Below are 24598 nucleotides of genomic sequence, written 5' to 3' on the forward strand. Positions count from 1 at the left end.
ATTCGTAAGCCAGGCAGCAGGGCCCTGGAATTACGAAGGATTTGGAAAAGTATGTATTTTTATTGATTTCAGAGAGGAAGGGAGAAGGAGAAAGAGAAGCATCAATGATGAGAGAGAATCATGGATCAGCTGCCTCCTGCATGTCCCACACTGGGGGGGTCGAGCCTGAAACCCGGGCCTGTGCCCTTAACCAGAATCGAACCTGGCACCCTTCACTCCGTAGGTGGGTGCTCTATCCACTGAGCCACACCACCCAGGGCTTAAGGGCTTTTAAACGCTGGAGGGATAGCCTTCAGGTGCAGCTCCGGGCCAGGTCTCCTTCCAAACGCTACAGACACCCCACACCTTCCTGCACCTTGCAGACCCCTCTCCCTCCGTTTGCAGGAGCTGTCGTCGCACAAGAAGCAGGGGCCGGGGCTGCTGAGCAAGATGGGCCAGACGGCCCGTGCCATCGCCCTGTCCATGAGGGGAGTGAGGAGCCGCCCCGAGGAGTTCACGGAAATGAACGACTTCATCGAGACGTTCAGCCAGAAAATAAATTTGATCGATAAGATATCCCAGAGGATTTACAAGGAGGAGCGCGGTACGTAGCAGCACCGGGCGTGTGCTTTTCCAGCTGTTCGGTTCCTGACGGTCCTCCCAGTCGCTGGCTGGGAGGCGGCGTGGAGGTGGCGCCTCTCTTGGGCCCTTTCTCCGCACTCGCGTCTCCCTGCCCGCAGCCCCGTCTCCTGCCTGCAACAACCCTCTCCCTGCCCGCAGCCCCGTCTCCCTGCCCGCGGCCCCGTCTCCTGCCCGCAGCCCCGTCTCCCTGCCCGCAGCCTTGTCTCCCCTTCTCCTGCCTGCAGCACCGCCGCACCCAGGGTCTGAGTCACGGGCCCTGTAAATTCCTGCTCTCCTGGCGCCCGCGCCCGCGCCCGCCCTCGCCCTCGGGATTTTTTCTTGGTTCCGGGTGTGATGAACACGGTCAGAGTAACTGTGTAAACAGTAGTCCCACCAGACAGGCAATTATTTTCAACATTTTTAATATTTTTCAGTTTACTTCATCGTACCAAGTTTTGAAATTATAATAGTTTATTTTAGAGCAATGTGACATTACACCTAACCCTAATGAGTAGAAGATGATGAAATATAGAGAATTTGGTTTTACTTACACGGCTACCAGACCCAAAAAAAGGCACCAATGCTCACTGCTTATACATTCCTTCCCATGAACTGCTGTCACAGAGAGTGGATAGTCCGAACGCAGAAATGTGAAAGTCCTCAGAGTTTAAAATGAAATCCAAACTGTTGAATAAATGGCTCATCAAGCATTGAAGAGCCCTTTTGTTACTCATTTATTGTTTCATCGATGTGAAAATATTTATTGAACACTGTATCGGGCTTTGAGATTTAAAAAAAAAAAAAAAGTAAAACTTGACCCTAAGGAGCAGGTGGCCTAGGAGCGTGCCAGCTCCGCAGGCGGGCACAGGCGTGGGGTGACAGGTGTAGCGTCATGACAGGCGTGGGCAGAGGTACACAGTCATGGCTGAGGACAGAGCATCTAAGAACCCTTTGGGACGGAATCAGAAGTGGTTTATTTACTCTGCGATTTAAAGGATTCAAAGGAGTTTGTTGGATGATAGAAACGGCAGAGGACCAGGCAGAGGGGTCTGTCCAGGGTGTGAGCGAGGAGACACATGAGATAGTCATACATGAGCCGTTCTTTTGGCTTCAATTGAAATATCTTTGGGAGAGAATCACAAGAGTTGGATCCACAGAGGCGAGATGAAGTCTAGTCATACAAGGACCTCCTGATTCAGTGCTTACATGCTGTGGCGGAAATGGGGAAAGGGGCCCTGGGGAGGACAGCGTAGAGGTGCAGGTGGTAATGGGAGTCAGGATAGGTAAGTGGGTGGGTGGGTGGAGAAATAGATGATGGATAGTGAAGACTGATCGATAGTAAAGATGAGGACGCGGGAAGTGGTGGTTGGCTGAGTGTGCAGGTGTGAGTCCAGGATGCGGCCAGACTCCTGCTCAGGTCACTGGGAACACTTACCCTGAAGTGGGCCATGCGGGCAGGAGAAGGGAGAAGACGGCGCGTTTGGTCTCCGGTCAGGTTGCTGGGGACGCGGGTGCAGGTGTCTGGTAGCGGACGTAGTCACGTCCCAGCCAGGACGCCTGTCAGCAGGAATTTTCAAACTTCCGTGAACTGAAGGACTTATTATTATTTTTTTAGAATACTTTGACGAAATGAAAGAATACGGCCCCATTCATGCCCTGTGGTCGGAGTCGGAAGAGGACCTGGCGGACACGCTGGGCGGCGTGGCCAGCTGCCTGGACCGGTGCTGCCAGGCCACCGAGCGGCGTCTGTGCGGCCTGTCCGAGGCCCTGCTCCCCGTCGTGCACGAATACGTGCTCTACAGCGAGATGCTCATGGTGAGGCCCCTGCGTGACACTCCGGCCTCCGGCCCTGACCCGAGTGTGAGCTGCAGAAAGGCGCTGCTGTTCTGCCTTTGCGCGTCTTCCCATCCCAGCAGGACCCTGCGCGTGGACGGATGGTGTTGCTCGCCCGTCCATGCAGTGCTGGGCGGAAGGAGACATTAACAAAAGAGGGGACGCCCGGCCAGTGTGGCTCAGTGGTTGAGCATCGACCTAGGAAGAACCTGGAGGTCAGGGTTTGATTCCCTGTTAAGGGCACTGCCTGAGTTGTGGGCTCCATTCCCAGTAGGGGGCGTGCAGGAGGCAGCCGATCCATGATTCTCTTTCATTATGGATATTCCTATCTCTCCCTTCCTCTCTGAAATCAATAAAAAATATATATATTTAAAAAGGAGCGAAGGGGTTCCTGGTGTTAATGGCAATGACACAGGGAAGTGAATGTAAAAGAATCTGTGGCCAGTGGTTGAACTTGGTATTGATTTCTCTAGACAAGGGGGACTCTTCATCGCTCCTGCATGTTGTCAGGGCGGTTTGACCGGCACGGAACCAGACTGAGTGGCGTCGGGCGCTTTTGCTCCAGCGCCTCTCAGTTCTCACTCGGACACGGACAGCCACCTCCTCCCTCCCCGTGTAAGGTGTTTGTGTCTGGGCGCTTCCCTGCCCCGAGCTCACCGCGAGACCTGTTTCTCCTCAAGCCCCCTCTCCTGTATGTCCTTTACCTCTCTCTGGTTGAGGCAGTGTTTTCTTTAACCTGTGGAGGCCACTTGTGTTCGTTATTATAATTTCATTATTGTTTGATTAATGCTGTGGCAACCAGTGCCCAGGCGGCGGGGCGCAGTGTTTGAACGTTGACCTATGAACCAGGAGGTCACAGTTCGATTCCCGGTCAGGGCACAGGCCCAGGTTGCGGGCTTGATCCCCAGAAGGGGGCGCGCAGGAGGCAGGCGATCCATGATTCTCTCTCATATATGGATGTTTCTCTCTCCCTCTCCTTTCCTCTCTGATATTAAAAAAAAATAATAAAAAATACTGTGACAAGCAGGGAAAGATAAGTGCAAATAACAGGAGCCCTTGTGCCCCCGAGCCTAAGGAGACTGTCTCGGAAGAAAGGGAGTCGCCCAGGGAAAGGCCTGGCCAAAGACCAGCAAACACTGGACAAGCTTCCGATGACTTCTGCACGCAGGTGCCCCCACACGGGTGTGTGCAGCTTAACGCCGCAAACAGGGAATCCCGGTGATTCAGGAAAACGAGGTGGGAGAAGAGGCCGTGCTTTCCCTGCAGAGCTGGGCTCATTGCTTCAGATTTACACCCGTGAAGCTAAAATAAAACCCTGAGATGTGAGCACACACAGCGGGTCCCTCCGTCCCCGACTGATAGCCATTCCTTGGGAGTCGATCAGGGCAGCCAGGGAGGGTGGGTATCTTCCGGGGAGTGGCCCTCGTGGCCTCCAGCTGCCGCGAGGGTACACCCTCCCGATGAGTGCTCCTGACCTTCTGTTTGCTTTGTTTCTGGCTCTTTCTGGATCGCTGTGCGAGCCCAGGCTACTCCTCCCACAGTGGCTCCTCAAGTACTTCCACCAGCAAGAGAGGCCCTGGGAGGCTGGAGGGTTTATAAACGCCTTTTCCTAATGCCTGCTGTCAGCTTAGCTCTTAGAGATGGAAAACCATTTGTAAAGTCGTTCTGTCCCCAACCGAGTGGTGGCTGCTGGTACCCCGAAACGTCTACGTCGTGCACGCACAGCTGACGAGGTCCTTGTGTTTTCCCGCAAAGGGCGTCATGAGGAGGAGAGACCACATCCAGGCAGAGCTGGAATCCAAGGCGGAAGCTTTGACCTACAAAAAGGCGGACACGGACGTGGTGAGCATTCACGTTTCTCGATACGATGGTGTCGACTTATTGCTTATCTGAGACTTTTCCTGGCCACGTAGAGCTCCCTTACAGCTTGCTTTGAAGCGTTCAGCCAAAGGCACCAAAATTTCTCCCGAAATGTCTATACCTTCTGTTGAGTTCTCTAGGAAGGAGACTTTGTTAATGTCTTTTTTCACTCCAAGGATGTAGGTGAGTGTTGAGGACATGAATGACAGGTGAGTGGGGGTGTCCTTGAAACCCCCATTAATCCATAGGATGATGACCCCATCCAGCCTGCATTAATGTGTCCCTCGTTTTAATCCTTTTCCTATAAAAGATATGATGTCCTTCCTGCTGCTCTTCCTCTGTCTCTCTCCTTGTCTAACCTGAGCACCTTCAGGGCAGGGAACTTTTATTTGTTCCCTGACGTGTTCTCAGCCCCAGCATCGCGCTGGGTACGCGGCTCACGCAGTGAGCATTTCGTGGGTGAATGGGTGAAAACTGCGGGGACCACGTTGGAGTCTGGAAACCAGGAGTCCCCATAGGGCAGAACCCCGAGACCTCACTAGGGAGGGCGATGAACTCCCCTCAGCGTCCTGGGCCGGGGTTTCTTTCTGGGCTGAGTGCGTGTTTCAAAGTCGAGTTCATTCTCCCGGACAGGGTGTGGGTGGGACGGGGTGGGCTGCTGTGGGCAGAAGAGGAGAGAGAACCACAGAAAAGCAGAGGCACAAGCCAGGATGAACCCTTCCCATTCAATAAGGTGTGTGTGTGTGTGTGTGTGTGTGTGTGTGCTTAACTTTTTATTTTATTTAAAGAGTCAAGTAGAAGGAACAAGAAGGGGGGGAACATGTACTGAAATAGTATTCTTATCCTTTACACTGTAGAATTCTTTTATTTGTTAAATAATTTTTAAAGATACTGAAATTAGCGGTGAGGTAAAATGTTGCCGTTGACCAAATCCTAGAAAAAGCACCTTACAGTTTCAGGAGCAGAGGACGACGCTAAAAGCCGAGCGTCTGTTCAGGATGGCTCCTGCTCAGGTTGTGTGTGGGAACACGGACAGGAAGTCGCTGGGATTATCCCGTCGCAAGAGTCACAGAAGAACGGGCTGCCCACACATGGCTCAGCTTTCCACGCTCACCTAAAAAGGGCACTTTTCATTTGACTTGCAAATATTTTGTCTTTTTTCTATAAAAGTTTCCTTGATGTCTCATTATAACCTAATGACCCATCTGTATTTCTGATCCATTTGTGCGTTTGCCGGGTCCAGGATGTAGTTTTTGTTGGTTTTTTAACCTAGCGAGCTGCTGTGTGGAAAGCGTGGAGAAATTTGAAACGTTAATTATCTGCATGATATTCTGTAAGATGCGTTTAATCAACTAAGATTTGAAGCGGAGACATGGCGAGTACTTTGTTGTTGCCATCAGAGCGGGCCTTCCTGGAGCGTGCAGGGAGGGGTGGCGGGTTTGTGGGTGGCAGCATTTGCGTAGACCTCACTGCAGCAGCCCGACGTGTGAGGATGGCATTGTCGGGAGAGACCTTCAGAAGGAAGCTGACACGATCGGTCCCAGAACAACGGAAAGGAAGTTGCTTAGAAAGATGCAGGATAGGATCACCATGGAAACGCACCCTTGTGAGGTCCTTGGAAGGAGCCATCCTTTGCAGTCGCCATGGCGACCCTGGCAGAGAACTGAATAGAGCCATCCAGCCCGGGTGCTCACCATGGCAACTCAAGCAGGGCCGCTTTAGAGCCCACCCCGGGGCCGTCTCTATGGAGACTTGCCGGGGCTGCCTTCAGAGGCTCCATCCCCGTCCCCCGAGGGAGGGACGTCCCCTGCAAGCCCAGCTCAGCGGCTCAGCATGAGGAGGCTGCTGACGGAGCTCTCCCAAGACGGGCGGAGACCAGGGAGTCATAATCATTGGGTGGAAATAGAACCCCGATGGACACCCCAGAGGTCGCGTTGGGCGTGTCAGGTGGACGGGGAGGGACCCACCTGGAGACACACGTGTGGGAGTGGCTAGAAGATAGGCAGCATTTAAAGGGATGAGATTTGTCGAGGTCACTCAGGGGTGAGACTAGAGGCCCCGTGGCTGAACCTCAGCACTGGCCTGCGTGAAGAGCCAGGCCAGGGGCCTGTGGTGCGAAGGAAGGGGATTGTCGCTTCGGCTGCCGGCAGGGAACGGGACCGATAAGGTGAACTGAACGTGGAGGGTCATTCGACTTCTCTACCCCACTTCTCCGCGTGGGAGCCTTTATGCAAACAGCAGGGGGACCTGGGACACGCGCCGGCCGTCACTGTTGCCAGAGGAGCTGAGAGTTGTGCAATGAGCTCCAGGAAGAAGATGCTCACTCTGCCGAGTCACAGCCACATCTGCCGGGGGAGACAGTGGAGACAGGGGCCCGCGATGGCCCCGAGGGGGGAGGCGCGGGGGTGCGGGCGCTGTGGGCTCTGCCTTCGGTGAGGAGTCCTCCAGGCAGAGCTGCTTGAAAACACTTATTCACTCACCGCCCCCGGAGGAAAGCAGGGGCCTCGGGTGCTAATGCTGCTCCCGCTTGTGGTGTCCTCATTCTTATTTCTGAATGGGCGCTTTAGCGTGCTCACTCAAGGCAGCATTCAGATAGGAATGAACGCGAATACGCTTGACATTTAGCAACATGTGCGCGGAATCCGCGAGTCGGGCCTGGAAGCGCCACCATCGCGGTGGCAGGGTGTTTATGTGACAGAAAATAAACTCGCGTTTCCCTCAGATCATCGCAGCCTGGATTTGCATGCAGCAGCGCTCAGTAGCTACAGACAGACACCGGATTTATTCAAGCCGGTCCTGCTCCGGGTGACATGCTAGTTGTGAGCCAGGATTTTGCTCTTATCTTCAAATAATGGCTGTTCGTCTTCTGATGTTCTCGACGGCACCCTGCACAGAGCAGCACTGCCTGCTTGCTGCGCCTTAAAGAAATGATAATATTGACATAGCGTGCGTGTGCATGTGCGCGTGTGTGCATGTGCGCGTGTGCTGGGGCGGGGGGGGGGGGGGGGAGCGGAGCAGAGGTTGCCTCTACCTGTTCTCAGATATTTTTTTCTTACCTTTCTCTCCTGACCTTTTTGCGAATGTCTTTCTTCCAATAGGCCTCATTTCCCAATATCTGTCTCTCTCTGCCGCTCTTCTGTCTGTTCGCACCTGCGTGTGTGAGAGACGCTGGTACACACGTGTCCGTGTGCACACACTCGCCCGCAGGGAGGGCCATGGCAGACATGGCCCCCGGGGGAGGAGAAGGCCCTTCGTGTTGGCGTCTTTGTATCGGTGCGTCCCAAAGCATCGGCGCTGCCCCGTCTCGCTGGCCGAGTCGCCCGGAGGGAACCTGTGGGCGCCCCTTACGCCCCAGGGCCAGGGGCAGCCGATGGACAGGCAGGAGCCCCAGGTGAAGGACTCCACATGCTCTCAAGGTTATGCCCACATCTTTCCCTGGAGAGACGTGACCCAGAAATGTGTGTTCAGTTAGGAGCCTTTTGGAACCTGCAGACACCAGCTTGTCTGTCGTGAACACAACATGGAATTGACTCACGCCAACTGTGACCCAGAAAATCCGCCAGGAGGCATCTGCGGGCGAGAAAAGGCTGTGCCGCCTCCAAACCGTCCGCCGTGAGCTGTGCGCGGGGGCGTGGGTGCGTGTACGGGTCCAGGTTTGCGGGGAGGACCCGTCGGCGTGGAGTGCGGCGAATGGGGCCTGCGTGCTGCGGGGGCGAGTGTTGGGGGCAGGACAGGGAGACTCTAGCGGAACGTGGTCGCCTGTGGTTCCCAAAGACACACTGTAAGCTCGGTGTCTGTCTCCGGCAACACTTCCCACTGTCCTACCTGCTGCGGGGGAAGTAACAGGATGAGTAAAGAGGATGGTTGAGCACTCGTCAGCGTGGCTCAGGGGCTGAGCGTGGACCTAGGAACCAGGGGGTCAGGGTTCGATCCCCGGTCAGGGCACAGGCCCGGGTTGCAGGCTCGATCCCCAGTGTGGGGCGTGCAGGAGGCAGCCGGTCAGTGATTCTCTCTCATCATTGATGTTTCTCTCTCTCTCTCTCTCTCTCTCTCTCTCTCTCTCTCTCTCTCTCCCTCTCTCTCCCTCTCTCTCTCCCCCCCCCTTCCTCTCTGAAATCAATAGAAATATATTTAAAAAGAATCCCTGTCATCTCTTCTCAGGATGGAAGAGCTCCTCCGTACGGTGTGCTGCAGGTGGGGGTGTGGTTTGGGGAGTCCTGCCCACTATAGATAGAATTCTTGAACAGCTGTCCCCTATAGGAACTCAAAAATAGGTCCAATTCCTTTATTTTCTCTTTTAATTTAGGCTTTTTGTTCATAAGAAATGTGTCCTGAGGGTCTGTTTCACATCTCTCTCCCTCTCTCTCTCTCTCTCTCTCTCTCTCTCTCTCTCTCTCTCTCTCTCCACCCCAGCCCTGCCTCAGTAAATACTTGATGAGGCTCAGAGCAGCAGTAACACTGGGAGCCGAGGCCTGGGGGGCTTGGATGCTGTTACTTACTGTGCAACTTTAATCAGACATTAATTACTCTTTATCCACGAACGTGCAGAACTAATAATGCTGGCTTTGAAGAAAAACGTTTGAAGATGAATTAATGTGCATAAAGGTAGAGCTTGTGTCAGTAAAAATTTTGATAAGAGGAAAAAAGTCCAGAAGAATAACATACTAGAGACTATATAATGGCATCATAAAACTTACTTAAGCCAGGGGTGGGAGCCTTTTTCCTGCCACGGGCCATTTGGATATTTATCACATCATTTGCGGGCCACACACAATGGTCAGCTTAAAAGCCAGCATGCTCTAGGTGGCCAGACGCTGAATTAACTCACCCCTGATGCCGTGGCAGGGCCAGGCCCAATGATTTCCGGGGCCCTATCTGATCCGCGGGCCGGGCATTCCCCACCCCTGATTTAAGGTACGAATCGTCTCAATGGTGCTTCTAAAGTCAGCAGTTCTGCTCCACAAAGACCAGAGCCGGCGTCCCCTGGTGGGTGCCCCACCCCAGCGTCAGTGCCCTTGGATTACACGGAGCTCTGGGCCTTGGAGAGGAAGGTTTTTCTGGGGGTTGGTCCCCAAGTTAGACAACCTGGGTTCCAAGAAGAAGTTACAAAAAAAGGCACTTCAACCTCAGTAAACCTTACGTTTTCTTGTTAATAAAATGGGGAAAATAATAATTACCCAACAGCTGTATTGTGAGGATGTTAATGAGATAATATGTGAGATACTGGATTAAGTACAAAATAAAATAAAAATAATTTACGACAAAATCGTATAGCCTGAGAAGCTCTGTAAAATAAATCAGCTCAGATTTTGGCTTCAGAATGATTTTTAACCTCAGTGCGACCTTATGATAATACAGTGTGTTTCTCAGCTTAGATGATGCTCTTTAGGGACAAATAGAGGAAATTATTATCTATAAGAGGTTAAAAAACCTTGAATTTTCTAAGCAGATACATTATTCTTTTTTAAAACATACATTTTTGTTGATTTTAGAGAGAGAGGAAGGGAAAGCGAGAGAGAAAGAGACAAAAATTGATGAGAGAGAAACATCGATCGGCTGCCTCCTGCATGCCCTCTGCTGGGAATCGAGCCTCAACCAGGGCATGTGCCCTGACCGGGGACCCTTTCAGGGCCCAGGCCGACAATCCACCAACCGAGCCACACAGGCCGGGCACATTATTCTTTAATCAAGGGTGTATATCAAGAGGACTCCTAGAAGCACCAAGAGACGCCTCCTCTTCAGTCTAATGTATTGGGGGGGGGGGGGCTCTGTTGTGCAGAGGACTCAAAGGAAAGCATTTCCTAAAATGGGGCCGTTTAACAGCCGCTCCCTGTCACCTCCAGTGTCACAGGGAGTCACGCTGACCCTTTCTGAGGGATGCTCAAGGTGTCAGGGTCCTGGCTTGACAGGTGACGTGTCCACGACACTTGCGGTATTTTAGGACTCACTTGTCATTCTTAAAAAGTTTGCGTGCTTTTACTGTACACGTTCCGTTTCGATAACAGAGTCGACCCGGGGCGGCCGGGAGAGAGGCTCCTGCGTTGAAGACAAGTGTGCATTGTGCCGTCGACGAAGAAGGTGCCGCTCAGCAATCGCACGGCTGCCTCACCGCGGCGTTGTCTCACCAAGCGTCTCATTTCCCCACGCGCCTCTCCCCTCGCGCAAATCAGAAAATAACAGCACTTTCTCGCCGAGAGCTCTCGGCTCCCCCTGCAATTTAATTACTGCCTGTGAAGGAGGGGAGCTGTCAGCTCTTGAGTTTGCTATTGTCTCCTGATGGAGGGCCCCTCGAAATCTTTTTATTTAGGCGTGTTATTTTCAAGAACGTTTCGAAAGGATCAGTTCCGGCTTTCCTGGTTATGCAGAGAGATTTTTAGCATTTGAATAAATAGGATGGTTGATTTTATTCCATAAAAGGAAATAACAGAGAAGCCGTTTCACAAAGAAAACAAGGCTTTTCCCCCCCAGTAAGAATAGCTGTTATGATCAAATTGTATTGTTCTACTCAAAAACGTCGGTGATATGTGCCTTTAGGGGTAGGGGCAGGCCCATTTTAAGTTTCTGTGATCTTTATTTATTAACTAGAGGCCTGATGCATGAAATTCGTGCACTCAGAGGGGGTCCATCAGACCGGCCTACACCCTCTTGCAGTCCAGGAGCCCAGAGGGAGTGGGCCTGAGCCATCAGTCGGACATCCTTAGCGCTTCCATGGAAGCAGGAGAGGCTCCTGCCACTGCCGCTTTGCTCGCCAACCATGAGCCCGGCTTCTGGCTGAGTGGTGCTCACTGACCACCAGGGGCAGCTCCTGCATTGAGCATCTGCCCCCTGGTGGTCAGTGCACATCATAGCGACCAGTCATTCCACAGTTTGGTGGATTTGCATATTAGTCTTTTATTATATAGGATTATTATTATTTATTGATGAGAGAGAGAGAGACAGACAGACAGACATTGACTTGTTCCACTTACTGATACGTTCATTGATTTAGTCTTATATATGCCCTGACAGGGGATTGAACCCATAACCTTGACATATCGAGATGTCGTCCCTCTAACCAACTGAGCTACTGGGCCAGGGCCTAAGTTTCTGTAATATTTAAAAGAAAAGAGAATAAACCTTGGAAAGGCAATAGGGAAACGAGCCTTGATTTATTGCTAATATTTTATTTTTCCAAAAGCATTCATTCCTCCCACAAATACTATTATTTATCAAGTTCCCACTGAGTGTGTGCACTGGGACATGGGGTGGGAAGATGGACACGCAGGCCCAGAGGACGGCGTCCATCAACAGGAGGCAAGTCCGTGAAGTAACTGCTGGTTCCGTGAGTGACAGGGAAGGACCAGTGGGCGGGGACAGACAGCAACACGACCGGTTTGTACGGAAATGCTGTTCTCAGAAGGGCGATCTGAGGAGCTGGTGTTTAGGCTGAAATGAAAAGAGAACGAGCCAGAAGATTCAAAACAGACTAGTTTTTCGGAAACCTCACCAAGTATTGGTCCTCTTTGAAATCTCCTAAGAAACTTTAAAAATGCTTTTTCCAAAAAGGTCTTCTGCATCTTGTGATCAATTTATTCCTAAGTATCTTGTGGTTTTTTTTGTTTGTGTCATAAATTAGAAAATGGATGCAAACACCTTCAGTACTTACAAAGGCCGCGCTTACGAAAATACATCCATGTTCCAAACTGAGCTGCCCCTCAGGCGTGGCCCCGTCCTGGGGAGACCCCTGTGTGCGTGTCCCACCAGGTGGAGGGCGGGCTCACCTCCTGCGCGAGGAGAGGTCGGGCCCTAAGTGGCTGCCGGGTGTCCTTGGTGGGTTTCTGCATCTGCTACTGTAATTGTATGATTTCCTCCACGTGCACGTCGTGTGGGCATCTGCATTGAGATGTTTTTCTTTGGAACCGACCCCGGGCCGCTGGGGTCAAGCGGACAGGGTCCTCGCAGCATTTGGCCGGCTTCGTTTTTCGGACTTTCACGTCCATGTTCCCGAATGAGAATACAGCTGCCCCGCCCCTTCCTGAAGCTTCTGCAGTCGTTCCATGGGCTTCTGTTAAAACCCAAACCCCCACTTCAGGTCCTGGCGGCGGCCCGCTCCCCTGTCACCTTCCGCCGTCCCCGCACTCACAGGCTGGGACCGCCCGGAAGGACCCCCTGTCCTTCCTCACACGCGCCCGCTCACGACGCACAGCACCTTTCCCTTGTCCAGCTCCACGTTCTCTCCCCTTCTAGGCGTGAGTCCTGGAGGGCCAGCCCATTGCTGTGCCCGTGCCTTATTCCCGCGCTCAGGCTAGAGGGCTGCCGAGAGGGTGGGAGAGGGCCGGGATGAGCCGAACCCTCACTCCGCGTTGTGCATGGCGCCCCCATCGCTCCATGCAGGTGGGCCGGTTCCCTCCCCCCCTCCTGTCCCTGCTCACCCTCCGCACCCCACACCTCCCTGGGACTCGGGAACCCTCCCGCAGCACAGCTGGGCCCTGCTCCCCACCTTCCCGGGCTCCCCGCTCCCTGCAGGCTCGCGCCCTGCCCAAAGCCAGTTCCCCCGCTCGCGGTCCATCTGCCCCTCCATGCGTTTCCTGGGGACCCCTTTCCTGTTCCCTCTGCTGGGACAGACCACTGTCTGCATTGCACGGCCGCCTCGGGGCGTTGTTATTTATTCTCACGGACTGCATCCCCCTCCAGGGAGAGCGGTCGGCTGGCGCAGTCAGCGGGGAGGGGACACGGCAGCCCTGGGCCTGGGCCTGGCTGCTCTGCCGCCAAGGCTGTGTGATCGCTCGCACTCCCTCCCCCCCGGTCCCGGGTGGAAGGACGACTCGCGTGCCAAGCTTGCAGCGTTGGATGCAGATGCAGTGGAATCGTGCACGGGAAGTGTGTGGCCTCCTCGGCGGTCATCACCGTGGCGCGGGCACTGGTACTAGTGAGGGCTCGAGGTTGGAGCGGGATCCCGTGTCCTGTGCCCACGCTCTTAGTATTATGGCTGTCATTGAGCTGGGTGGCTAATGTCTGGCTGTATGTGACGGAGGCTAAGAATTACCCTCTAGCCTTGCTGTGAAATAGCAGTCTCCCCACCCCCAGCTTACAAGCGTTTATTACTTATTCCAGTTTTACAGCATTTGACGAGGTGCGGGAGGGGGGAGTGAGCGAGGAAGGCTTGCTGCTGCGTCTGTTCCCACCAACAGAGGGCCAAGTAGCTGCCAGTTTGTGGAAAGAATTAGTCAAGCCTGCGTCCTCTCCCGCCCTCCATGCTGTCTTCCCGCAGAGAACCGAGCTGAAGTCCTACAGGAGAGCTCCTCACACCCGTGTGGCTGGAGGGGCCTCCTGGGCCTGCCGGGCTTCTCAGTCGTCCTACACCCCCACTTCAGTCAACTTTTATTATTTGTTTTTATTTTTTAAATACATATATATTTTTGGAGAGGGTGAGAGAAACAGAAACATCAATGATAAGAGAGAATCATTGATTGGCTGCCTCCTACACAACCCCGACTGGGGATGGAGCCCACAACCCAGGCATGTGCCCTGATCGGGAATTGAACCAGGACCTCCTGGTTCATAGGTTGTCGCTCAGCCATTGTGCCACGCCGGCCGGGCCTGTTAACTTTTGTCGATGGTCCACGTTCAGTGAGTTCCTGTGGCCAAGGACTTGGTGCGATTAAAGTCAGCTAAAGGAAAGGGCATCTGACAGTGGTATACTTTTCCAAATTTTGGGGAAAGGTACAGTCCAGGTCATTCTTAGTTTGAGTTAGGTGGTGTGTACTTATTATAAACTAGAGGTCTGGTGCACAAAATTCGTGCACGGATAGGGTCCCTAGCGGCTGCCGGCTGCCAGCTGCCAGCCAGGGCCCCCCTTCCCCCAGCTGCCTGCTGCTGCCGCCAGCCGGGGCCTCCCTTCCCGCAGTTGGCTGGCCGGCCCCACCCCCTGGTCAAACTCCCGGTTGAACTCCTGGTCAAGCAGACAATTTGCATATTAGGCTTTTATGATATAGGATTAGAGTTTCCGAGGATTGGAATCATGGGAGCTGACTGGGTGACAGGGACGCCTCTGGCCTGGAGGTTGGACTGCATCCTGTCTGGAGGTTGTAACGCCAGTTAACTGAGCGTTCCGTCACAATGACGGGACACAGAGGCCGGGGGTGGGGGAGGGATGTGGGGGGCGGGGGGAGAGCCGCAGCGAACAAAACCCTCCTGTAGCATAAACCCCAGCAGCACACACAGCAGAGGTGATGGAGTGTCTGTGCAGAATTTGGAGACAAGTTGTAGTTCCATTCCCTTTGTTTGGTGAATAGTGGGGCTGAGGCCCAGGGTTGGAGAGTTAGCGGGGGTCCTGTGCTCAGTGGGCTCAGACCTGGGACCCCCACTCAGCACCTCTGACCAAACCCAGTGTTCTCCTGATATGAACGAGGTTGCACACAGTAAATGCCGGTGACTTTGCAAAAAAAATGAAAAAGAAGAATTATTCTTCAGCTGTTTTGGTATCTATGTATATAAAAAGCTAATATGCAAAGTGTCCCCTCAGGAGTTCGACTGGGAGACCAGGAGTTAGATCACTCGCTATGACATGCGCTGACCACCAGGGGGTGGGGCGGAATGAAGGAAGGTCCCGGCCAGCAGCGGCAGCCAGGGAAGGAAGGCCCCGGCTGGCAGCTGGGGAAGGAAGGCCCCGATCGGCCCTGATCTCCTGCCAGGCCGAGGGACCCTACCCGTGCACATATTTTGTGTACTGGGCCTCTAGTTTTGATATACTGTAATGTGCAGCTTAGACTCCTTGCTCAGTGGCTGGAATCCGTGGATCCACTTCTCTCTCTGTGTCCTGTTCAGCTCACGGAAGAGATCGGGAAGCTGGAAGACAAGGTGGAGTGCGCCAACACCGCACTGAGAGCAGACTGGGAGCGATGGAAGCAGAACATGCGGAACGACATCAAGTCCGCGTTTGCGGACACGGCCGAGCGGAACATCCACTACTATGAGCAGGTGATTATGACCCGGGATAGCGCCTCCTGTAAAAGGGCGTCTTCTCCTTTACTGCCCCCTGGCCTGTGTTGGGAGAGTGGTAAGGAAGCAGATGGCCCGTTCAAGAGCCTCTTGGTGGCTCAATGCCCATGAACTTGCCGGTTAATGGGGTGATGCCACACCCGCCCACTGAGATGCGTGTGTGGATGACCAGGGAGGAGGATGTGTTTTCTGTCTTCTTCTTCTGCACAAGCTCCCAGGCGCTCAGACAGCTGAGCGCAACATGAGGGGACACACCACCGTTTCCTCTGGTGTCTTTCTCCTCGGTCTCTTGATCCAGAAGGATTCGAAGTCCTTGCGAGCACTTGATAATGCTTCCTCATCATCTCCTTTCTTATTTCCTCTTTCTCTCCCTTTCTTTTTTAAAAAAATATTTTAATTGATTTCAGAGAGGAAGAGAAAGATATAGAAACATCAGTGATGAGAGGGAACCATTGATCAGCCGCTCCTGCACGCCCCTCACTGGGGATGGAGCCCGCATCCAGGGCATGTGTCCTGACCAGGAATCGAACCTTGACCTCCTGGTTCATAGGTCGACACTCAACCACCGAGCCATGCTGGCCAGACTCTCCCTTTCTTATGTAATAAAGGGTTTGCAAAGTGAGGAAAGAAAAAACAATTTTCTTAGAAACAATTCAATTAGCATCACATACCATATTGCCATTTTGCAAGTTTTGTCCATCACAGCATTTGCTATCAGATGTTATGTTTTTAACACTTACCTCCAAGTAAATTATAGTTCTTTTTTTAATTTTTAATATGTTTTTATTGATTTTTTTTTTATTTTAGAGAGAAAAGAAGAGAGAGAGAGAAAGAGAGAAACATTGATCGGCTGCCTCCTGCAGCCCAAAATCTGGGCATGTGTCCTGGCCGGGAATTGAACTGGCAACCTTTTGGTGCTTGGTACCATTTCCAACCATCTGAACCACACCAGCCGCAGTGTGAATTATAATTGGACTAGAGGCCCAGTGCATAAGATTCATGCACTGGTAGAGGGGGGTCCCTCAACACAGCCTATGCCCTCTTGTAGTCCGGGACCCTTCAGGGGATGTCTTACTGCTGGCTTAGGCCCTCTCCGAGACCTTTCGCTCCTTACCGCCCGCCTGCTTGCTGCTCTTTACTGCTTGTCTCGATGCTCCTTAGTGCTGCTGTGGAGGCGGGAGAGGCTCCTGCCACTGCCGCTGCATTTGCCAGCCATGAGCCTGGCTTCTAGCTAAGTGGCACTCCCCCTGTGGGAGTGCACTGACCACCAGGGGGCAGCTCCTGCATTGAGCGTCTGCGCCTGGTGGTCAGCGCACATCATAGTGACTGGTCGTTCACTGTTTGGTTGATTTGCATGTTAGGCTTTTATTATATTGGATGTGTGAACTTTATTATAACTTCTGAAAACCCCACAATTACTTGTTCCGTTGTTTTTTTCCTGAGTAACTTCTAAGTGGTTGGCAGGTCGTCCCAGCGCAATGGGGAGGGTGGAGCCCTTCAGTCCAGGCTCCCTAATTTGCACACAGACTGTGTTGTGGGCCTGGACCGCCACCCACCGTTTGCTGTTGTCCGTTAACTTCAGAATCTCTCAGACACACAGAAAAGTGGAATGCTCCAGAATCGTCCCATTCCCTTTGTAAGTTTAATCACATTCTTATGGAAATACTTCTTTTTTCATCAACATTTGCACAGACAAAGCCCCAGCGGGGTTTGTTTCTAGTGTGATGGATGAAATACGGAACGAACACTTGCCTCTGGACTTACTTTTATGAAGACAAATGGTCACAGCTGGTTTATAACTTAAAATTTAAATACCAAAGTGATCGAGGAAAATCAGATTATGAATATAAGGCAGAGGTCTGTACCAGAAGCCAATTATTGTCATGGTGAATGTGCGTGGATGTGCGAATTTACCCAGAGGCAGTTGACAGCAAATATAAAACAGGAATTTTATAAAATGAGGCCATTCCCACTTTGTCCTGTAGGATCGATAAGTAGGAATACATTTATGGAGTCTTTTTTTTTTTTAAATGAGAAGAAAAAACAATGGAACCCCAAATCCAGTTGAACGTGAGTGAATCGTTTCAAAGTCTACTGGTACCCAGATAACTGCGGACAGCAATTCCTGTCACAGTGGGAAGGGACGCACAACCCACAATCATGCTGGATCAAGTGCATGGCTGTTTTCTAGTTGTTCCCCAGCAGTAGCTGTTTGTGTCATTGATGCTGATGATAGAGATGCTGATGATAGAGACGATGATGATAGAGACGATGATGATAGAGACGATGATGATAGAGATGACGATAGAGATAATAGAGATGCTGATGATAGAGATGACAATGATAGAGATGATGATGGTGATGATGATGGTGATGATGATGGCAAAGAGATTTGGAAGAAAGTGATCCTTACTATGTCGTACAAATTGAAAGGATAGATGCTTTGAAAGCTTAATTTTTACGTCATAACCATGAAAAGAGTACGTTATGTTAACTTTTTTTGCCAAGTGCAGCAGTTTGTTGTTAGCTGGACATAATACTCAGAGTAACAGAATGTGTTCCTTCGCACAGTTTATTTTAGAATTACTAGTTAATGGGTGGAGGTCCTTGTTCTGTCGCCTTATCTTTCTGGTTATAAAATTAATACCAGGGCACTCAGAACAAACAAGAACAGCAACAACAGAGCTCAGTCCTCTGACAAGTAGGGAGGAAATGAAGAGAGCCCATGGCCTTGTCGCCTCGAGTGGCACTTTAAGCACCATTATCGGAAAACGATTTGCTGTGTCCAATCAAACTATTGTTCAGTGTCTGCAGGGCCCTTTCTGAGCGTGTCCACATAAAGACATGTGGCCGCGCCTGTCCAGGGTGGCTCGGTTGGTTGGGCATCGTCCCATGCACCAAGAGGTCGCTGGTTCAATTCCCAGTGGGGGCACTTGGCTGGGTTGTGGGCTCGATCCCCAGTAAGGGGCGTGCAGCAGGCAGCCGATCCATGTTTCTCTCTCAGCGATCTCTCTCTCTCTCTCTCTCTCTCTCCCTTCCTCTCTCTCTAAAAATCAATAAAAACATATTAAAAAAGAACAACATGAGGTTGCATGGCCAGGTCAGAGGTCACGTCATTCCAGACGCTGTCAGTCTTCTATGTCGTTGCCTCATGTAGAATCACTCATTTAAGGATCTGATCTGTCAGGTAGAGGTGTTGGTACTCCTCCTGTCACCCCGCTCCCATCCACACAGTCCTCACAGCATCTGAGGAAAATAAAATTAGAAAACATGTGCGATGCTGTCACACAAAGCACCTCACCACCACGCCTGCGCCTCGAGAATCGTCCAGGAACCCAGAAGTAAGTGTGGTCTTCCTCTCCATGCTCTGGGCTTTGGGTGCCCAGACACAGGGACCTTGATGTTTGGAGTGTACTTCCATACGAAACTGGGCGCGCCTCGCGTGACTGGCTTGCTGTTAGTAAAGATGATGATGATACGATACCGCAAAAGTGCGCGTGGAAAAGATACGCCTTCGAATGTGGCTCCTGGATTAATTCTTCCTCTGAGACTTGCCGTGCAGGAGAGGCCCAGCTTTCCCGGGTGTGAAAGTGAGAAGCGGAACCTCTCTCTTCAGCCGACCTTGAGTGAGAGCTCAGACGCAGGACAAAGCGGTGAAGCAATGGGCCACAAGGTGGCGTTTCCAGCTGATGAGCCCTGTGCCTTCACTCCTGCAGTTATGGCTTGACAGACGCACACTTATGACTGGTGTATTCTTGAGAGAGACATAAGAAATTTTTAGAAAGCATGCAGATTTCGTCATTCTGAAGTTGTTGGTATTTCTAAAATCGGAAGTGGGCAGGTAACTCTCAGGAGCTGAGTGTAAGCTTTCCCCCAAATGGAATCTATGGAAATCTTGAGCTGCTGCAAAATAGCAGGACTGCTTTCCTCTAGTGACATGGCCTCCAGTGTCTCTCTAGATGGCTGACTTCTCAAAACTTTACAGCAGGCGGCTCCCAACGGCTCCGTGACGGGTTTGAGTCTCAGGGTTCGGTGGTAAAGAGCAGTTACTAAAAGGTCGCACAGCTCGTCGCCCTCATCTTAGGCCTGGTCTACGACTTTGATAACGTCATTGATTTTGCAACCATATTGGCTCCAGGTAGAGATGTTTACATGTTTGAGCTTCAGTATTTCTTCAAACATCAGTGATGTCGTCTGCGCCCAAGGCCATTGGGACACCCAGTGGACCCGCAGCCACGGCTCCCACCAGTAGGTTAGTAGAGACGCACTTACACCGTGCTGTCTGAATACGCTTTCAGATCAGGGGGGAGACGGGAGCCACCACAATTGCTGCCTTAATATGGGAATTTCTGGTTTTAAAAGAAACACATGCTAAGGTTTGGCTGTTACCACATTTTATAAATTAATGGTTATTTTACTTGGTTGTCATAGGTAGTATTGATGTGTTTATGTGATCATTTGGATGAAGCTAACTTTTCTTTTTTCAAGTTTTCTGTTGCAATTGCAGTTGACATTCGGGATTATGTTGTATTAGTTTCAGGTGAAGAGCATGGTGGTTAGACAATCACGTGCTTTTCAAAGTGGTCCCCCCCGGTATTTCCAGTTCCCACCTGGCACCATACAGAAATGTGACAGTGTGATTGCCCATATTCCCTATGCCGTGCTTTATGACTTTAAGGCGATTCTGAAATGGCCACTGTGTACTTCTAAACCCCTTCACCTTTTTCACTCAGCCCCGAACCCACTCTCCTCTGGCAACCATCAATCTGTTCTCCGGATCTGTCCGTCTGTTTGGATGAAACTAAGTTTTCTGTTAGCTGTTCCATGAACAGGGTGTGGCATCTATATAATAAAAGCCTACGTGACCCTGGTGGTTAGTGCGCTCACAGGGGGAGCCTCCGGCCGCTCAGCCAGAAGCCGGGCTCACGGCTGGCGAGTGCAGCGGTGGTGGCGAGAGCCTCTCCCACTAACACGGCAGCACTAAGGAGCAGTGAGCCAAGCAGTAAGGATCGAGCAGGCGGGAAAGTAAAGAGCAAGAGATCCCGGATCCCCTGGGGATCGGGCCTAAGCTGGCAGGTGGACATCCTGAGGGGTCCCTGACTGCGAGAGGGCACAGGCCGGGCTGAGGAACCCGCCCCCCCCCCCCCCCGTGCATAATTTCATGCACCGGGCCTCTAGTTACCTATAAAAATACTAAACTTTATGTTGGCGTTATTCCATGGTGGCTAAGAGCATGGGCTGTGGGCAGGAGCAACGGTGACCTTGAGCTGGAAGCCCTTGAAGACTTATACTTGAGGTTCTTCATCTCTAAAGCACTAAAAATAACAGGGCCTGCATCACAGATCTGCCTGCATGCTAGGCTCTGTGTGTGTGTGTGTGTGTGTGTGTGTGTGTGTGTGTGGAATAGAATGAAGGCAGATGAAAGACAAGGCCTAGAAGCAACATTGACCATTCTGGGTAAGTCACTAAAATAAATGATTTTGAAGCTTTCTTACTCAAATATTTTTCTGGCGTCTCAACCAGCTTATCCTTTAAGTCACACCTTCTTTCCCTTGAGCCTGAAATTGCCAACATAGAGCGTAAGTCTCCAAGCTGCTCGATAGACACATGAAATGCATGTCACCCTCACTCCGTGCCCAGCACAAAGGGAGGTTTCAGTAAACGCCGACCCCTGGAGGAAGAGCAGCCACCGGCACTGCGTCTCCGTGGTGTATGGATCTTTGGACATCCTTTGCGACGATGATCATCCTACAAATATCGAAGATGGTGGGGAGGGGCAGTGTTGCCCCTGCTGTGTCTCCACACCTCGTCCTGCCCCACAGAGCCAGGCAGACTCGACCATTGCGTGGGGTCGCCATCAGTCCTGGGACACCCGCCCTTTTAGTTCTCGGGTGACACTTGATGGGCACACATAGTCCGCGCCCTTCTCCTGGGCTTGTGAAAACGGCCCAAAGAAGGACCAAGGTTCGCCTGCAGTCCCACTGGGTCCGAATGGCCTCATGCCCCGCTGGCTCGGAAACTATTCATCCTTAAATGCGGAAGCTCCCGTGGGAGCTCTGTTGTGCCTGTGGGAGCCCCATTCGTGTCCTCGTTTGTTCTTTAGGAAACTTGGCCCCCTCGCTGTGGGGTCACCACCCATGTGCCTCTTCTGAAGGCGCCAGCATCGCTGCCTCATGGAAATGGCAAGAGATTCACTTTCGCTGGACAGTACAGGTCACAATTCCCTTAACTGTCAGATACACGGCGTGATTTCCTCAAAGCATTGAAGCCAACGAAATAGAACGCACGGGGGACCATGACACACGGTTCAACTAGAAGTGGGATTCCTGTGCTGATTCTCCAGTGAGGATAAAGCTAGAATGAGCTGACGGGTTCCATGAACGTTCAGGCCAACGGAGATACCGGGCACTTTCGGGTGTTGCTCTGAGTTTTTAGGTTTTTGGCTCACGTCACAAGTTGTAATGATTTCAGAGTCGAAAAAATCAGTCCCTTGATGGTGTGTTCTCTTCCACCACTGAAAACAGGCTGCTCTGCTGCCTTCTCGCTCACACCGTTTGGGTGAGAAATGCTGCCATCCTTGTCTTCTGTATATAGCACGCAAGCTGTTAAGATTATCCCGTGGATGCAGTTCGCACGGGTACCGGGGGCTAGGCCATGGGGAGGATTGGCCCCAGGCAAGGTCACGACCCTGTTTACGTTCCTGATCCCTTTCTCGCTTCCCGAGCCCAGCAATGGCCAGCTCGCCCCAGCGGGGCCCACGGACCCTCATCGCATCATCGCTAACTTTCTGAGCACTTGCTTTGTGCGAGGCGTTCTGCCTAGAGATTTGTGCAGGTCACGGAACTGCCACTTCACAGCTGCTTTCGTGGTGAGTGAGCACTGTCAGTGACCTGGGTTTCAGCTGAAGAAACTCGGATCTAGACCATCAGCCTGTGCGAGCCCACCTGCTGCTGTGGGACTCAGACCCGATGGAGGCATGGTTGCGTCTCCATCCTCTGCCTGGACGTCTCACACCTGCCCCCTCACAGCCAAACGCTCCATCTTTCCCTGGATCGCTTAGTGGGGTACCAGTGGGTCATTTCAGCAAACTAATCCTGGCTCATCTTTTAACCTTGTATAGGCTTTCCCCGCATTGAGCAGTTGTTTCCCTCATTAAGAATTAAAGTATAGCTCTACCCGGTTTGGCTCAGTGGATAGAGTGTCAGCCTGTGGACTGAAGGGTCCTGGGTTTGATTCCATCAAGGGCATGCGCCCCAGTTGCAGACTCGATCATTGTCCCTGGTTGGGGTTCATGCAGGAGGCAACCAATAGATGTGTCTCTCTCACATTGATGTTTCTTGCTCTCTCTGTCTCTCCCCCCTTCCACTCTCTCTCAAATTCAATGGGAAAATATCCTCTGGTGAGATTAATAAAATGTTTTTTTGAAAAGAATTAAAATGTGTAGAACAGGACGAGGGCCTGGCAAGCTGGTGGGAGAGTGGAGTGGGGCGGATGGCTGTGGGCCGGTGATACCGGGCCGCCCATCCTTGAACACTGACCGTGAGCCACTGCTCATCTCCTCGTGTGTATTTTCGTTCCTCAGTGCCTTGCTACCTGGGAATCCTTCCTCACAGCACAGTCCGACCTCTACGCCAAAGAACCCCCTGAAGATAAGCCTTAGTCCCACAGAAGGCCGGCTTCTGTGTGACCTTGGAGAGACAGCATCGGTTGGCCAAAGTGATGCCCTTGGGATGGGTCGTATCCTTTCTAAAGTGGACGGAAACGTCCCACAGGGTCTGGGAAACCAACGGGGGAGCTCGGGAGTTCCAGATCGCTGGTATAAATTGGGATGTACGTGTATAGCTTAGTTTTCATTATGTTCGTAAATTTGTATGCCCACAATGAGATATAGAACATCTTAAGTATTTGTCCGTGGAACGTGTCATTCTAAATATATTGTAAAGACTCAATTTTAATAAAAAGTTTGATATGAAAGGACTGGCTGTGGTGTGTTCTTTTTCTACAGAACCTGAAGCAGATTCTAATATGAATTCAGCGGATAGTAACAGTCACCTTTATTTCATCCCAGCTTCCTCTGAAATGCTATTCACTTCAATTAAGAACTTGAAATAATTATAAAAAACTAGAGGCCCAGTGCACAAATTTGTGCAGGGGGGGGGGTGGTCCCTCGGCCTGGCCGGTGATCAGGGCAGCAGGAGGTTGGCTCGGGGGAGGGGTCACCTGAGGTTGGCCATCCAGGGGAGGGTCCACGGGAGGTTGGTTGTAGAAGTGCACTGACCACCAGGGGACAATTCCTACACTGAGTGTCTGCCCCCTGGTGGTCAGTGTCCGTTATAGCAACCAGTCGACCAGTAGTTCAGTCGTTAGGTCACTTAGGCTTTTATATATATAGATGATTTAATATGATTAAACATGACTGATAACTGTTCGATGGTTGGTTAAAAGATAAGTAATTATTTTCCACAATTTTTAAAAAGGTACCAAAATTATTATTTGCGTTCTTAGTTAGAAATCATTATGTGATCATACTCCCACTGGTAAATTTTTGGGGGTCTTTTTTACATAGTCTTCACAACTCACATCTAGCTTTTTATTTTTTTAAAATATGTTTTTATTGATTTTATAGAGAGGAAGAGAGAGAGAGAAACATCAATGAGAGAGATTCATCTATCAGCTGCCTCCTGCATGCCCCCAACTGGGGATCAAGCCCGTATCCTGGGCATGTGCCCTGACCAGGAATTGAACCGGGTACATCTTGGTGCACAGAAGATGCCCAATGAACTGAGCCACACCAGCCATGCCAGATTTTTTTTACTGTACACAGTGTTTATGAGATTGATTCTGCCATTTATTTATTGAACTAGAGGCCTGGTGCACAAAAATTTGTGCACTCGGGGGTGGGGGATCAGCCTGGCCTGTGCCCTCTCGCAGCTAGGACTCCTCAGGGGATGTCTACTTGCCAGCTTAGGCCCACTCTGGCAGGCCAGGAGCCCTCGGGGGATGTCTGACTGCCGGCTTAAACATGAAAACTGACATCCTTAGCGCTCCACAGCCAACCTTCTGTGACCCCTCTCCCCGCTCATCTCTGTCTAGCTCTCTGCTGTACCACCTGGAGCTTCTGGTGTGAGTTTCTTGAGCTGGTTGTCACGTGTGCTGGGATGGTTATTGTTAGTAACATGAAATACGATTCCTGGATCCTTCATCATCAAAACAACAACAAAATAGCATAACATATTTGACTTTTACTTAAAAGAAAGACCTACCCTATGGTTTACACGTGCCTTTCATTGAACATGGGCCTGTTTTCCATACCTGCTCCTGGAAC

The 24598-nt window shown here is 51.5% G+C and overlaps 1 protein-coding gene across 2 annotated transcripts in view; it reads left to right on the forward strand.

The window, feature by feature from the left end:
- Window positions 1-23249, forward strand: part of SNX7 (sorting nexin 7) — a 36975-nt gene extending 13726 nt beyond the window's left edge. The window contains exons 5-9 of one of the 2 annotated variants that reach the window (XM_081111989.1): window positions 385-583; window positions 2216-2415; window positions 4189-4275; window positions 15100-15252; window positions 22856-23249. In XM_081111989.1, the coding sequence (XP_080968115.1) occupies window positions 385-583; window positions 2216-2415; window positions 4189-4275; window positions 15100-15252; window positions 22856-22933 (717 nt within the window). In that variant the 3' untranslated portion in view covers window positions 22934-23249. Of the gene's footprint in view, window positions 1-384; window positions 584-2215; window positions 2416-4188; window positions 4276-5246; window positions 5661-15099; window positions 15253-22855 lie in introns of those variants that run through there. The other variant, XM_081111990.1, reaches the window with a different exon arrangement.
- The last annotated feature ends 1349 nt before the right edge of the window (window positions 23250-24598 follow it).

Source organism: Myotis nattereri, assembly GCF_964212035.1.
Source record: "Myotis nattereri genome assembly, chromosome: 18".
NCBI classification, from domain to species: Eukaryota; Metazoa; Chordata; class Mammalia; order Chiroptera; family Vespertilionidae; genus Myotis; species Myotis nattereri.